The following is a 15,074-nucleotide window of genomic DNA, read 5'->3' as shown; positions in this document are numbered from 1 at the left end:
TGTTTTGACACATGCACAAAGTATTCATAGTCAGAACTGTTATATTTGAATGATAAGAACATTTATCTGCATGGAGATTGGAGCTGCTCTAAATGAGGGTTCCTGAAGAACTGTTCATTCAGGTCACTTGCCTCATGGGACATACAGCTGTGGGCTGCAAAGCCACTTGCTTCTTTATTGTTGTATCTCTGTGTTCAGTTCTACAGCAGTTGTGCAAGGCTTTTGTAGGGTGCATCCTTTGACCACACCTCAAAAACTGATGGCCTTCTCAGTAACAGAAACAGAGACTTCTGCAGTAGTGCTGGAAAGGCCTGAGTGGCTTCTATTGCTGATCTGTGTCTCACTGTCAGGTGTTGTGCATTTCTAAATAAAAGTCATTGGGATAGCATATTCATTCTGCATTTGATGTCTGCTGATTTTGTATTGCATCAGAACTAAACATTTTTTATGATCCCATATTTGAGGCATTTAATGTGGAACGGTATTTTTCCAAGTTAGATTCAAACCTTTGTGGATCTCTAGTTGGACTGTCTAGTCCAAGGGTAGTTTATTAACTCAGTAAATCTCAGTATAACAGTTGACTTGCCAATCAACGTGTCTTACACAAACTTGAAGAAAATGTTCCTTCTTGGCTCTGCAGTCATACATTTGAAAAAATAGCATAAATGTAATAGAGATGTCCTGATCTCTCTTGGGCCAAATAGGTGACTAAAATTATAAAAAATAGTTTATTTTCTTAGTGTGTATTATAAGCAAAATCTGTAATCAGCATCTCTAAAACAAAGGATCCAAGCAGACCTGCATAGCCTGTTTGTTGTTAGATAGTCAGACCCAGGTAAGGAAACAAGAAGTGGAAATCACAGCAGGACTAACACATCTCTTCCTTACAGCTGCGGTTATTTAGTTTTGATTCCCTGGGATGGCTGCCAGTCCATTGTTTTGTCTGTTATCATGGGTAAATTCTTTGTCAAGGGTCAAGCATCAAGCCTCTGTGCCATGGTGCTGTATATACTTAATTGGGGTTTCCAGGAGTGTTACCTAGCACAGATATTGAAAACAAGCCCTAGGATATCCAAGATGGCTATTTGTCCTTTTTATATGTAGCATGTGATTCTGAATAGTAACACCAGGGATACTAGAGTTTAAGGACCGCTAAGTAATTAGTTATTGTGTATGTAGAAATGCAGCTCTTTGTTAACATTTCAGTCTTGTAAAAATGTTTCAAAAACCTTTGGGGGACTGTAAGTCTTGAAGAGCTTAAACTGATGGATGCCCCACGGAGGCAAAAGAAGTTTCTGTTGTCTGATGCTTTTAACAATTTACTGAAGGATCAGTTAAGGCTGGAGAATGGACATCAGAAGAGGAGTGAAATTAAAGTGGCAGGATAGAGCTTTAAACACATCAAGAGGTGGGAGAGAATAAGGAGCAGGTGCCTGCCTTAAACCACAGCATTGCTTGGAAGCTGTACGTGGTAAACTGACTTTAAATCACATGACCACAGCGAGCTATGGGGATCTTTTTCAGACTAAACATATGACCAGCCTTACCATGACAGGGAAATGGAATGCAGACAAAGGATGCTGTAACCTGGCCAGGAAAAACTGAGATTGGTGATGTCTGCCTCTTGGGTCCTGTCTGTGGAAATTCATCAATAATGGGATGCCAAAGCTTCTATACCAGCCTTTGACCAGAAGTTCAAGCAACAGTTTTGCACTTGATTATTTCATTCAGTTTTCTCTTTCTTTTATTTAGATGCTATCTTAATTAATCTTAATCTTAATTAACCATGCTTCCATTATGTCCAGAGGAAAGAACAGGAAGAGAATGAAGAAGGGTTTCTTGATTGAAAATGAAAAACTAGTGAGGCCTCCCAAGAAATTTGAAAGTGCAAACTGAGGCTGTAAGCCCAGACTCACGCTTTCCAAACCTGGCTGCTCCCTTACTGACGGCAGCTCTGCTTTGGACCTATCCAGGCAGGCCATTTCCATCCTAGTCACAATTTTTCAGTATTTTATGTTCAGGTATTCATGGAAGCAGGAACTAGAACACAAGTAAGGGAAAGCCCCTGGTTACAGTTTCTTCCTGTCCCTACAAATGCTCTTTGGGCTTCATAAATGCTGACAGCGTGCACTGTGAAAACCTTCGTTGGAGGGACTGTAGCACAACACTTCATAAGCTGGTTGTTAGCATTGGCCTCTGAGGTCAATGAGGTGTGCTCAAACTCAAGTGACAATGGAATCTGGGTTTCCCAAATTCCGCTTAAATTAGTAGATCCTAATCCATGTCTTCTGCTTGCGGTCTGTGGGTGACACAAAGAAAGAAACAACGTGGTTGTGGTTCCCAGTATTTCAAAAGAAGCTAAATGCCTTGTTCAATGCAGCCAAAACGTGGGCTGTTTCAGACACAGAATGAGGAGCTGCAAGGGAATTTAGACCTACTCGGTCCATCTTTTCTTTAGTAGGTTCAATTGTTGGTAGACTGTCTCTGATGATTTTATCTAGCCCGGTGTTATTATGCCCAGAGCAGATAACAAGATATGTAAAGAGTTTGACTCTTGAAAAATGGTCACTTTAAGGCAGCTTGTTCTTTTTGTGGATCTAACTCCTGAGTTCAAATGAAGATAGTGAAGCAGTTTTTGTACAGCCTTTTTGTTGAGGTGGGGAGAGCAGATATGAGCCACCTCAAGCACTTGAGTGTGTTTCTGAAGCCACAGCTGCTCTGTGCTCTGTACTCATTACAAGTCCTACCAAGAGATCACGTACAACCTGGGGACTGGCACAGCCCGCCTGCCTCTGCCTGTGCCAGCCACGTTCTCCCTCAGGGCCCTGTGCCTGCTGGGGAGCAGTTGCAGGAAGTTCTTGTTGAGAGCAAGCTGAGAGCTCCCACTCTCCCTATGAGAGGCAGATTTCATCTGGCTAGATCCTAGATGATGGAAGATGATGTGTTGCATTCACTGCATTTTTTGACTTGTCCTCATCTGCTATTGAAGATCATATCAGTAGTTTTGCATCCCTAATTTGCAAGTGATTTGCACTCCAAGTTGTGGGAACAAATAATTCTGCATGTAATTTAGAAAATGTGGCCTGCGGAGTCTATTTGCAGTAACCATATTAGTTAAATTACCAGTGTGATTAACCATAAGAATGAATGTGCTTTCATAAATACCAAAGCAATTATTCCTGGTAATTTATTCCACTCCTTACAATATGGCTGCAAGAATCTGAACTAGTGTTTTGAGGATAATGTATTCCATATTTTGTGATGGGGACTTGAGAGAAATTTCATCTTGCCAGGGCAATTAGCTTATACTAATTTGGAGAACATTTTCAATGTTCTTTATTAGAGTTTAGGAAATTGTGAGTAAAATGATTTTCAGTGTAGGTGGTCAGCAACATATTTAACAAAAAAGTACACTTCTAAACCCTCTTGTTTCCATGTCCTTTTATTTGGTAAGATTAAAACAGCACGCATAACATGAGTGTATATGTATATATACTTTAGGATTATAAAACCCCCACTTTTACAGTGACACCAGTTACATGTTTATTTCTGTGTTTGTGTCAGATGCATTCCCAAATTATTCATCTAGCTAGAGATTAGCATTACTTCAATTGGGTTCATTCAACTGTATACTTGTTTTCACAATTTTTTTTTAAAATTATCTGTCTTAAAAGAAAAAGAACAACTTTAATTCATGTTGTTGGTTTGTTCCTTTTGGTCTGGGTCCAGTACAGAATGCAGCCACATGATTAGTTGAGTAAACACAAGAGAGGTTTCAACTTCCAGGCAGGAATGGGGGAAACCAGTTTGGATTTACTGGAGTGATAAGATCTTCAACTAGATGTTCTACCAGCTACAGCTTGGAAGTATGGCACTAAAGGCTATTTCTTTGAGTTGAGTAAATACTTTACATTTTCATTGCTACTCGCAACATTTTAAGTATTTGAATGCTGAATTTATGAAACAAATTATGGATGATACAAATACTGTCTTTGATTTTAAATTGTTTGAGGAATTGTAAGATTATTTTTTATTTATTAACATTTTTCCAGGTATAAATGTATTGCTAGTATTGTGGGCAATCAAGTGGGAGTATTTCTCATGTGTATTATTACATATTAGTTTAGCCAAGGTTCATCTGAAAGAATATTCATCTCTCAGGCAGTGGCTCAGGAGTCATGCCTGTGATCTGAGTCTTCTATACCTCTCTTCCAAGTAGCCATTTTGCTGTTGAAATCTTCAATTCTTATTTCAAGAAGCATCAAAATCATGATTAGGAGCCTTATTGATCAAAGGTCAGATCTTTGGAGACCATCAGAGAGCACTGACTGTTTCTGTTGAAAGCTGGGAGATATTCACGTTATTATAGTTATTCCTTTTGACCCTCCTTAAATTCAGTATTAAGGTCAAAATGACTATTGTTTACCACTCATACAAAAGTTGGATATATTACACGTGCCTAACTTCATGCTGTATAAGAGTTGTATCTTATCAGCTGTGTACCTGTTGTCATGTGAACCAGAGCACTTATTTCAATTAAAATCAATGTGGGAAAGTAAAACTACTTAAAAATAAGTTTTAGAGGGATGCTGTGAGCAGCTACACATGTGCCTCCATGAAGACTTGAATGGCAGTTGCACTGGTTCTGTCTTGATTTCTCAGTAAATTGATGTGCAATGAACATGTTGATTTTTTATTCTATGAATTTTCTTCTAGAGTAAAGGCATACAGACTTCTAATTCAGAACAAAAAAATCTGCCTTACAAATTAATAAAAGTTACTATATACTCCTTTGTGTATCACATAATCAAACATATATAGCACCCAAGCCCCAAAATCTTTGAAAGATATTATATGAAGATATTAAAGAATCATGCAAGGTGTAGATATTCTGTTAAATTTGCATAAAAATGAATATTTACAGATCAAAAGAGCTCTTGGAAAGGGAGAGTAATATCCTGTAACAATACAATAACAAGCATGGGGCTTCAGGAGTTGTGTGCCTTTCCTGTGTAGCTATGATACAGTGTACCTTTTCTACAAAACTATAGCACAATATTTTTCTGGTAGTTTTGTGAGAATATTTCTTTGAAATGAGTGCTTGTATTTTAGAACAACTCTGGGCCAATGTTGGAAGTCAGCTGCCAGCTTTCATCGGTTGAATATAAATAATAAAACAGCAGACGCTTGGAACAGTACAACCCAATAGAAATGAAATTGTTGATTTCTACCCTTCATTTTTCATATGTCATGTTAGCCTGGTATCTTTTTTATTTGTATTTTTTGCATCAGGTATTGATGGGCATTTTGAGAAGTAGTTTTGATTAGTAGCAAATTTTTTTTCATTCTATTGGGTACTGCATTCATGTGGGCAGCTGAAGTTCTAGAGGAGAATTACTGCTTCTGTTACATTTACATACTGATTAAAAGTTATGGTCTTAAGGAATATGTAGAAGGCTTGTAATAACCAACATGATTTGAACCACTCATGATGCTGCTATAGAAATGTCTCACTGCTGTTAAATATTGCAGTGTTATTAATCTTTCTTGACAAGGAGCTGGTGGTTTTCAAGGTATTTTTGGTGTCTAGTTCCCACTTCATTTAATTTCCCATGTTCCTTATCTGACCTAATATTCCTCCTGACTTGAGGGGCCTGGGAGACTTCATCCCATGCTGCAGCCTGTAGGACAGTGACACTGAATGCATGTGTTGAAACTGATATCTCTATTCCATTCCCTGAGGGTACAGGTCCTCTTACTCTTAAGTCCCTGTGTTCACATATTCTCCATGGAGTGTGAGAGTCCTGGTCCCAGGACGATCTCCTCCCTTTGCTCATTTCCATTTTCAAATCCCTAGAGATTCACCAACCACACAGGTCCAGAAATTCTTCTGATCTCTGGTACATTATGAACCAGCAAAGGTGTAGAGGGTAGCAGATGCTACAAACAACTGCAGAAGGAAGTTGAGTCCCTAGATGTCCTAGGATATTGGATATTACTCTACCCTCATTGTGTCAATATTTAAGAATTCTATTATTATTTGGTGTAGCTTACATTTAGAGTTCTTACTGTTTTATAATATTATCTGTATATCACACATCTGTATATCACTGTGCTGAAGTCAGAGGTGTATAGAACAGATAAAAGAAATTGGTATGCAAAATTACTTGCTCCATTGCAGGAAACAGCATTTAAAATCAGAAATTACATGGAGTGACTGTCTTATTAATGAAAGAAAAACTGAAGCTTCATTTCTACTAATTTCTTTTTTTTTTTATGTGTGTGTTGTGTTCAGTATATCTTCCAGCTGAGGTTTTGATCAAAATTCCTAAATGTTACTAAAATACTATTATATTGTTTGAGTATTTTTTCCTGTGTCTGATACTCAGATGTCTGTTATGTTGCTGTTTTTACAACTAAAATTAAACTATGCAAGCAGATGGAAAAATCGTTATTCTTGGAGGTGGTGATAAAGTTTCATATTGTGCATAAAAACCAATACTGCATATTTTAAATATAAATTTAAGGTAGCTAGTGAATAGAGAAGAAAGCATGGGAAGGGTTCTTGATTTGTGGTTTATGATCCTCACTAATGGATATCTGTAACTTGATTTAGCAGATAATGACCAAATGTTTTAAAATAATTCATCTGCAGGTTTTGACATCATGGTAACATTTTAATTGAATTCCTAAGAGGGATTTATTCACCCAAAGAAAATATATTTTAAACATGCTAGACTATGGATTGTTTAAATCTGGTTACCTCCACTTGCTTTGTGTACATGCTGTCTGACCTTGAAAAGCAGGCAGTGACAGAGCTAAGGTCCTGTAAAAGAGATTTACGATGCTGCTCGACTATTATTAAAAACTTGTTAATTTTTAAATGGAAGTTTTGATACAGGTCGTTAATTTCTGTCTCTGAGTGTTCTTGCCCCATGGAGTGGTGGTGTGCTGCCAGCAGGGCTGCCCAGCTGGGACAGCCCAGTGTGATGGGGGCTTCTCTTTTGTTTCCACAGAAGCAGGGGGCAAGAAGCTGCGGAGCACCGTCCAGAGGAGCACTGAGACAGGGCTGGCTGTGGAGATGAGGAACTGGATGACTCGTCAGGCTAGCCGGGAATCGACGGATGGGAGCATGAACAGCTACAGTTCTGAGGGAAAGTAAGTGGTAGTTATAACTCTGGTTTCCTGACGTTTTTGCACGAAACTGATAGTTAGAGAGAAGCACAGTGAACGGTGTAGATCCTGTGCAGTCAGAATTCCCTTCACAGGCTAGTGTCATTGATGGACCAAGCCTAAGTCTTCTGCTATGACAGAAAGAGTCTCCCATTGTTGGTGCAGTAAGGATGAGGCTCATTACTTTTGTGCCATAAGAAAGGCTTCTGGAAGGTCAGAACATCAACATGAGGTGTGTCAGGAGGGGGAAACAGGTGCAGAATGCCAGGTAAAACACAGATAAGGACAAATTCTTTTCCAAAAACTCCTTGCATATGTCAGTGTTTTGCAGAGCAAAGCATTTCCAGAACGTTTCTTGGTGTCATTCACTGGGTTCTAGAGTTTTTCAAAGATTCTGCTACTTTAATCCTAAAGAAATTATCTGGGCAGAAGTATGAGTCTGTCACATATCATGCTTTTCATAAGAGCCCAAGTTAAAGACTTATGAGCGGTATACCCAAGACATTGCCCAGAAAAGTCTTATTGTAGGTTGATTTATTAGTGGTATTCACAGCACTGGTGGTATACCTGTACTACACAATATATCTTACATGTCCAGGTTGATGCACTATATGCACTTGAGATGGACGTTTCTTTATGGTTGGTCATTACAAATCTCATTAGTTCTTGTTGCTTTGTAATGGGCCACAGATAATTTATGGCAAGAATTTGAATTTTAAGTTACTTTGGTCATTTGCCACAGTGGATTCCAGTTCCATTATTGAATAGATGGTATTCTCAAGGACGTTTTTAACAAAATGTATAGAATGAATGCTGATTTTAAAAGGTGATTTTAAAAACAGCAATCAGTATTCAGTCTAATGTCATCATTTCACCGTGTGCACTTGATATTCAGCCATTGAGTTCACAGTGACTGAGAAACGTGAGCAATTTTACCTTCATGTAACTAAATAAGTGGTAAGGATGTGCATTAATATATTACTGAACTGGTCTCATATGAATACTACAACAATTAACAGTGGTCTTTAATATATTGGAAAAAGAGAGTGTGATGGAAAAATACTAATGGCGAAAGTATTGAGGATTAGTGCTTTTGTTACTTGTTTGTTTATATGCTGGAGGCTGAATTGCTGCTTGTTGAACACTGAAATTTTGAAAATTACAGTAATTGTTTTGCAAGTTCCTTGTGAGCAGGAACACTAAGTGCAAAACATTTAGAAAACAAAAACCAAAAACCAAACAAACAAAATTTCAAATGGTTTTTTTTTTTTTAAATTTTATTTCTAGTTTGATTTTTCCTGGTGTGAGGTTGGCTGCAGATAGCCAGTTCAGTGATTTTCTGGATGGACTTGGTCCCGCCCAGCTTGTAGGACGACAGACTTTGGCAACACCATCAATGGGTAAGAGTTTATGTCCTATAGATATGATATATTCGATTTGGTCTGGTAATTAGAACATAGAATTTATCTAGATTCCCTTTAAATATGGATTTCCCATGTGGTTTTGAACAACTCAGTTAAGACCAAAGCTATGACTGCAGCCAAAGTAATCATGGATGCTTAATAAGACATTCTAAAGTAGTAAGGTGCTTTGAAAAAAATCAGTCTTTTATGTCTTCTTCGTCAGTTTTCCATCCTTAAAATGGGACTAATAAGACCAGTCTTTTCTCTCAATCCCTTTGATAATGTCGTATAAAAATGGTAATTTAGGTGCAAAGTATTTGTTATTATTGTGCTTACAGACTTTTTTAATATTCACAGGTTCTCTTTTCATATGTGTCTTAAACTAAAGGCATGGTGAAGAGATTTCAAGCATCCTTACAGAGCTCCTTTGTACTAATTCCCATGATGCCTTTTTTGAATATGAAATTCTTAAGACAAGAAAGGGAAATTAATTTGAAGTAATAGGGGCATGGGAAGTGGGAGTCAAGATCTTATTGCAGGGTTTTTAAATAGTTTACTAACATAAACAGCAGTGAAGAGGATATGTATTAAATTATCTATTAGTGTTAAAATCCAGATCATACTTCCTGAAGGAAAGCAGATGATACAAGTCACTACATATTCATCCTAGAAATTCTCATGACATTTCATATATTTAAGTATTTCTGAATTACAATGCCAGGATTTCTTTCTGTTACCTAGGAGATATTCAGGTGGGAATGATGGACAAGAAAGGACAACTGGAAGTAGAAATAATCCGAGCCCGTGGCCTTGTTGTAAAACCAGGTTCAAAGACACTGCCAGGTGAGGAAGAAAAATCTTAGCAACGATCTTAGTGCAGTGCCAGGAGTTGGACTTGTAGATCTTGATGGGTCCCTTCCAGTTCAGTACATTCTATGATTCTAAGAATAGAGTTCTACCAAAAAAATCCATGTTTTTTCTGTTCAGGGTGGTAAACTCTTATCAAATTTACCTCTCAGTAAATCACAATGTTGTACACTGAAATGCATAACATATTGAAATGATATAAAAAAATCAACCCTACTTTAGGAGGAAATTAAAAATCAGGGTACCAGAAGACACAAAAATATTTCAGCAATAGCAAATGCATCCTTTATTATGGGGTAGAAAGAAAGGTATATACTGAAGATTTTGTGTAGGAATCTTAGGAATGAAGAGGGAATCAAGAGACATGGAATAGGTACCTACTCAAAAAGTAGACCAGTATTTGATACTTATTTTATAATCTAACGTCCTATAACACTATATGAAAAGGACAATATAATGTTATTTTTAGCAAGCTCTTCTGCCAAAATAGAAATTGTGTCAGAGTCTTTTCTTCACTGATTTTCACCTTGTAGATAATTTTAAATTATTAACAATTTGGAGCATTGATTGAAATTTCACCAAAGTCATTGCAAGTCATTCATTTACTTAATAGGCCTATTTTGCATTTTGTACAGTAAAGGGACACTATATATAGGAATACCTGATTTTTTCAGGTCAAAATCTGAATTGTTTCATGGCAAAAGAGACATATAAAAAGAAGTCAAGAAAAAATATACCAGGGAGAAGAGTAAAGAAAATGCATAGATGCTTTGCATGGGAATAATTATTAATATTGCTTGTGGAGATTTGTTCATATAAGTTATATATCCATTAAAAGTCAGATTTTTATATAGTAATAGAAAGTGCATCTGTTATGCAAAAAATCTGGACTTCTTCTTTACTTACTGTTCTTTATGTTCTTTCTTAAAAGCACCATATGTAAAGGTGTATCTATTAGAAAATGGAGTCTGCATAGCCAAAAAGAAGACAAAGGTAGCAAGAAAAACTCTGGAACCACTTTATCAGCAACTTCTATCTTTTGAAGAAAGTCCCCAAGGGAAAGTTTTACAGGTAATTTGCATCAACGTTCATCTGAACCTGAAAATGTCACCTGTACAGTTTTCACTGAATGAGTTTCAAACTTCCTTTCATGCTTCTTTTGGCAATAAATTCTGATAATTTAAATACCTGTTGAGCATATAAATACAACAGTAATAACTGCTTTTGCAAGTAGAAAGTACTGAGCAAAAGTTAGCTGCAGATTATTTTGCTTCTACTATGTATATGGGCTCCTCTCACTCAGTTTTCTCTGGTATCATGGATAACTGCTCTGTTACTGCCCAGATCATTTCTGTGTCTCCATCATGAATTAGTATGCAAAGAACTGAACTATGTCAACAGTCAAATATTTCATTCCTTACTGTAATTAAATAAGCAGACATTTGACAAAACAGATTGAAGCTTTCATAATTTTTGCTGAAATCTTTCTATTTTCTTGTTTCTTTTCCCAACAGATAATTGTTTGGGGAGACTATGGACGTATGGATCACAAATCCTTTATGGGAGTGGCACAGATACTTTTAGATGAACTGGACCTGTCCAACATGGTGATTGGGTGGTTCAAACTTTTTCCTCCTTCTTCCCTAGTAGACCCAACTTTAGCTCCTCTCACTAGAAGAGCTTCCCAATCATCTCTTGAAAGTTCAACAGGACCTTCATATTCTCGCTCATAGCAGCTGTGAAACTGTTGTCATAGCAACCAGCGTTACAAAAAAATAAAATTACAGGTCGCAAACCCTGGTAACACTGCATGCTTAATGTTGTGTCTTCTGAGCCTGTTTCTAGGGCTGCAACGCGATCCTGTGTTCTCAAGGAAGTTGCACACATTGTGCCCTACAGAAGGCCCTCAGGTGATGGACTGAAATCATGAAGAACTGATAGGTTTGGAGTTCAGGGACTCAGTTTTGGTCCAATCTGAAGCCATGGACTAAACTAAAAAAATCAATCTGTTTCATGCAACAAAAGTCCTTTTCAATAGCATATCTGTTTTGTTGCTCCCGTTGCTTTATTTAACTGCCCTCTACTCCTAAAGCTTGGTTATGCCACAGAAATGGAGTTACCCTCCCACGAAGCCACGTTACAAGTCAGTGGAATAGCAGACAGTGGAAGAAAAGAAGAATGTAAGGATGTTGGAAAAGTCAACTGGCACTTGCAGCAGTTGCTTGAGATCTGAAAAATCTTCATATTGAAAAGGTTCAAGACTTAAAGTGGCAGGCTTCATACCTCCAGCTATTCACACAGTGAAACCCCAGACATGATGGACTCTCTGAAAAATAAAATTCTGTGGATATACTGTACTGTATGAAATTAAGAAACTTTTTTGCATGGACACAGATTTAGCTGAACACTTAAATTATTTTCTTGGGGCTGCAACTTGCAAAAAAAGAAAAAAGAATAAATCAGCCATTTTCAACAGTTTATATTATTTTTAAAAATAAATTTCACTAGTGCATGGTTTTAAAGGAAAGAGAATGCAACAGGGTGATACAAAGACACACCACGTTTATCATTCTTTAAACCAATCATGGTCTGTATTTTTGCAGACTTATATTAAAAATAAAAAATAATTTCTAGCAAATATTTAAAATTCTGTTTATGTGACAAGAAATAAGTGTAATATATTAAATTTATTTAAATGTAAAAGGTACAAGCCTTGTAAAGTTCAACATAATGTGCAAATTGTACACTTCTTTTACCACCTCTTTCTCTATCTCTCCTTCCAGTCTCCCTTCTTCCTTTTGCTCTTTTTCCCCTCTACCTCCCAGGATGATCAGAATATTCTAAAATGGCTACCTTTTGACTTATTACTCTCTTATGCCCCATATTTGGTTCAGGGTTGCAGATTGTTCTGCATTTCTGAATTATTTGAGAAAAATATTGATTAAGAACTTACTTTTTTTCAAGCATGTTGAAAAGGATTTTGCAACATGGCTTGGGAGTACATTAATGTAATTCAGCATGTATTTGATAAAGAAGATATTTGAACTTTTTGCAATTTATTGTACAGTGCATGGTAACTTATTTTCATTTTTTTCTCACCTTCAAATTGAATTCTGCAGCAAAATACTGGAATCATGTGGCCATTGTAAGATGTCTTCAATAAATTTGTTTTCAGCACCAGCATCTTTCATTCAAAGACTGAACTATCATTTCTTGAAGGTTTTTGGAAAGAGAAAAAATTAAGTACCTGGTTGATTTTTAGGAAATAAATTTAAGCACTTTTATTTGCACTAAACCAAATTGATTGCTACATTTTTGAGATTACAAAGGCAACACAGGTTACTAATCCAGACAGTTCTTCTGCTGTAAAGTTCAATTTTCATAAATTACATTTGCATTGCAAAAGACATAATTAGGTAATATCAGTCTGGAAAATAACAGTCTTTGGTTTGTAAAATAGCCTTAAAGAAAGCTTATCAGTACCACTCTGACAGCTATTTGACACCATTACCAGAACCTCACTGCAGTTAATGCATCTTCAAAAACCTGGTTTTTGTAGCATACAGTAACTACCATTGGGTGGTGCTGCAAGTTCAAGCTTCTCATTAAATTATGTTGTTTAAAGGGAATGTAACTGGCTAACATTTAATAACAAATATCCTTTTTTTCTGGGTCTTTGTATGCCTTTAATACCTACTTAAGGTTTATTATTGAAACCTTGCAATAATTTTTGAAGTATACATTACATTTACCTTTAAGGCCACACAGAATTATTCTGATTTTATTGAAAAATCTATTGAAGTTTCCCATTAACAAATTGTAAATGCCTCGTAAGAGGGCAAAAGTAATAACAGTATCACTTATAATGCCTTTTACTTTGTGCAATATCATAGAAATCGAGATTGTGTCTTGTCTGCAGAGTTTATATAATGGATTATTGTTAATAGACAGACTGGTAAAATTATATTTATTGAAATAATTTAGACACCTGTCTACCAGCAGCAAATAAATACTACTAACATACAGTCTACAATATCCCCTAGGATATAAACAAAAATACATAACCATTTTCCTGACACTGTGAGATGTGCTCACACATTCTTGTATGCATAGTCCTATATAAATTATTTCAAATTTTAAAATCAAGGAGATGACACATGGAAGGTTTGTACATACTTGTTGTTATGCAGTATTTATTTTAAAAAAATTAATGTATTTTTTTTAATTTTCACACGTCTGCAACTCTACTTATGGTTTAGTCATGTAAATAGCACTATTCCAGTGATCACTGCTGTCTTGTACATAGTACGTTTTAAAAAGCTAAAAGGAATTACAGTTGGGGAAAAAAAAAAAGGGCAGATTAGGCCTGTCATGAACACCAACTAATGTAAATCAAACTCATTCTGGTGATGGTATTTAACACTTTAAATAAAACATTTTCTTTACAGAATTTGTGTGCAGTGCTTTTTTGCTTTTCTCTGAGGTGGGCAGCATCCTTCAGTGGAGCTGGTGACAAGCAGCTCATGCAGCTGAAGAACAGTCAGGCTTTTCTTCTCTCAACGGGGCTGCAGATGAAATGCCATTTTTAAGATGCCACAATCACTGCCAGGCTTGGGGAACAGTGGGAGGCTGGGTCTGCCTGCCCCCCAGCCAGGCATCAGGCTCTGTGCTCCGGGCACCCTCCAACTCTCACATGCCAAAAGAGTGCACAGCTCCCAGGATGGAGCTGGCCCCAAGCTGCCAATCCTGGCAGTGAGGACATGCTCCAACTCCGATATAACCAACATACTAAATGTGCTGAGACTCTGAAGTGCTCCCACCATCTGCTGTGGAGTGGCTGCACCATCCAGTTAAGACTTCCAGCATATCTGTTTGCAGGCTTTCACCCTGTCCCTAGATACCACCTAATATTAGCTGCCTTTTTTGTGAGCAGGGTACAAATGAGGACAGAGTGCCCATCTGACAGTGGTGGCTGCAGGGGCTCATGCATCCTCCACATCAGCGAGCAGGCACCTCTACAGCTGTGTCAGGGGTGGGTGGTGATGGGGGGGAGTGGAGACTTTTATCTCTACCTGACCCCTCAGAGGCAGCATCAGCACAGGCAGTGGTGACTGGGCAAAACACGAGTACTTCATTAAGTCAAATACCTGTGCCTTGGAAATTTACTGAAGAGCGAGAGGTTGCCTAGCAGTTTGTACAGCAAAGTGTGTGTATTTGATTACAGATATGAGGAAAAAGAAGCACTGCAGTACTGTCATCAGACAAAACCACTGAAAAAGCAAGCAAGTGTATTTTGGGCAGAGCACTGGTGGGAACCGTGAAGGTGGGAACTCCATTTGTTGTACTGCATCTGAAAGTGGGGTGCTGGGGGAATAGACCCAGGTTTCTAGTTTGTTAAGTCACTTATATCCCAGCAGGTCCCTCTTCTCTTCTGCTGACACTGACATTGCTCTTGCAAGGGTGCTAGGGCAGGCAGGTACCCATGTAAGAGCTGGGCTGCAAGGTCAGGTGAGACTGCCCTGTGCCCTGGAGTGCATCACCTCCAGCCCTGTGGTGGGGTGGGCAGCAGGGCAGCAAACCCACCTCCATGCTGATACAGCTGTTCAGGCCAAAAAAAGCCACAACATACTA

General features: G+C 37.6%; 1 protein-coding gene across 30 annotated transcripts in view; it reads left to right on the top strand.

Moving 5' to 3' along the window:
* Window positions 1-13,893, top strand: part of RIMS2 (regulating synaptic membrane exocytosis 2) — a 388,249-nt gene extending 374,356 nt beyond the window's left edge. For 29 of the 30 annotated variants that reach the window (XM_018077725.3, XM_029959232.1, XM_029959221.1 and 26 more), the window contains 5 exons: window positions 7,017-7,158; window positions 8,461-8,573; window positions 9,318-9,419; window positions 10,375-10,514; window positions 10,958-13,893. In XM_018077725.3, coding sequence (XP_017933214.1) covers window positions 7,017-7,158; window positions 8,461-8,573; window positions 9,318-9,419; window positions 10,375-10,514; window positions 10,958-11,176 — 716 coding nt within the window. In that variant the 3' untranslated portion in view covers window positions 11,177-13,893. The remainder of the gene's footprint in view (window positions 1-7,016; window positions 7,159-8,460; window positions 8,574-9,317; window positions 9,420-10,374; window positions 10,515-10,957) is intronic. The other variant, XM_029959217.1, reaches the window with a different exon arrangement.
* Window positions 13,894-15,074: the final 1,181 nt, after the last annotated feature.

The sequence above is a fragment of the Manacus vitellinus genome, unplaced genomic scaffold, assembly GCF_001715985.3.
Source record: "Manacus vitellinus isolate BGI_N305 unplaced genomic scaffold, ASM171598v3 scaffold_1_pilon, whole genome shotgun sequence".
NCBI lineage: Eukaryota > Metazoa > Chordata > Aves > Passeriformes > Pipridae > Manacus > Manacus vitellinus.
The sequence above is the reverse complement of the archived record's forward strand: the minus strand, read 5'-3'. Positions and strand labels throughout refer to the sequence as shown.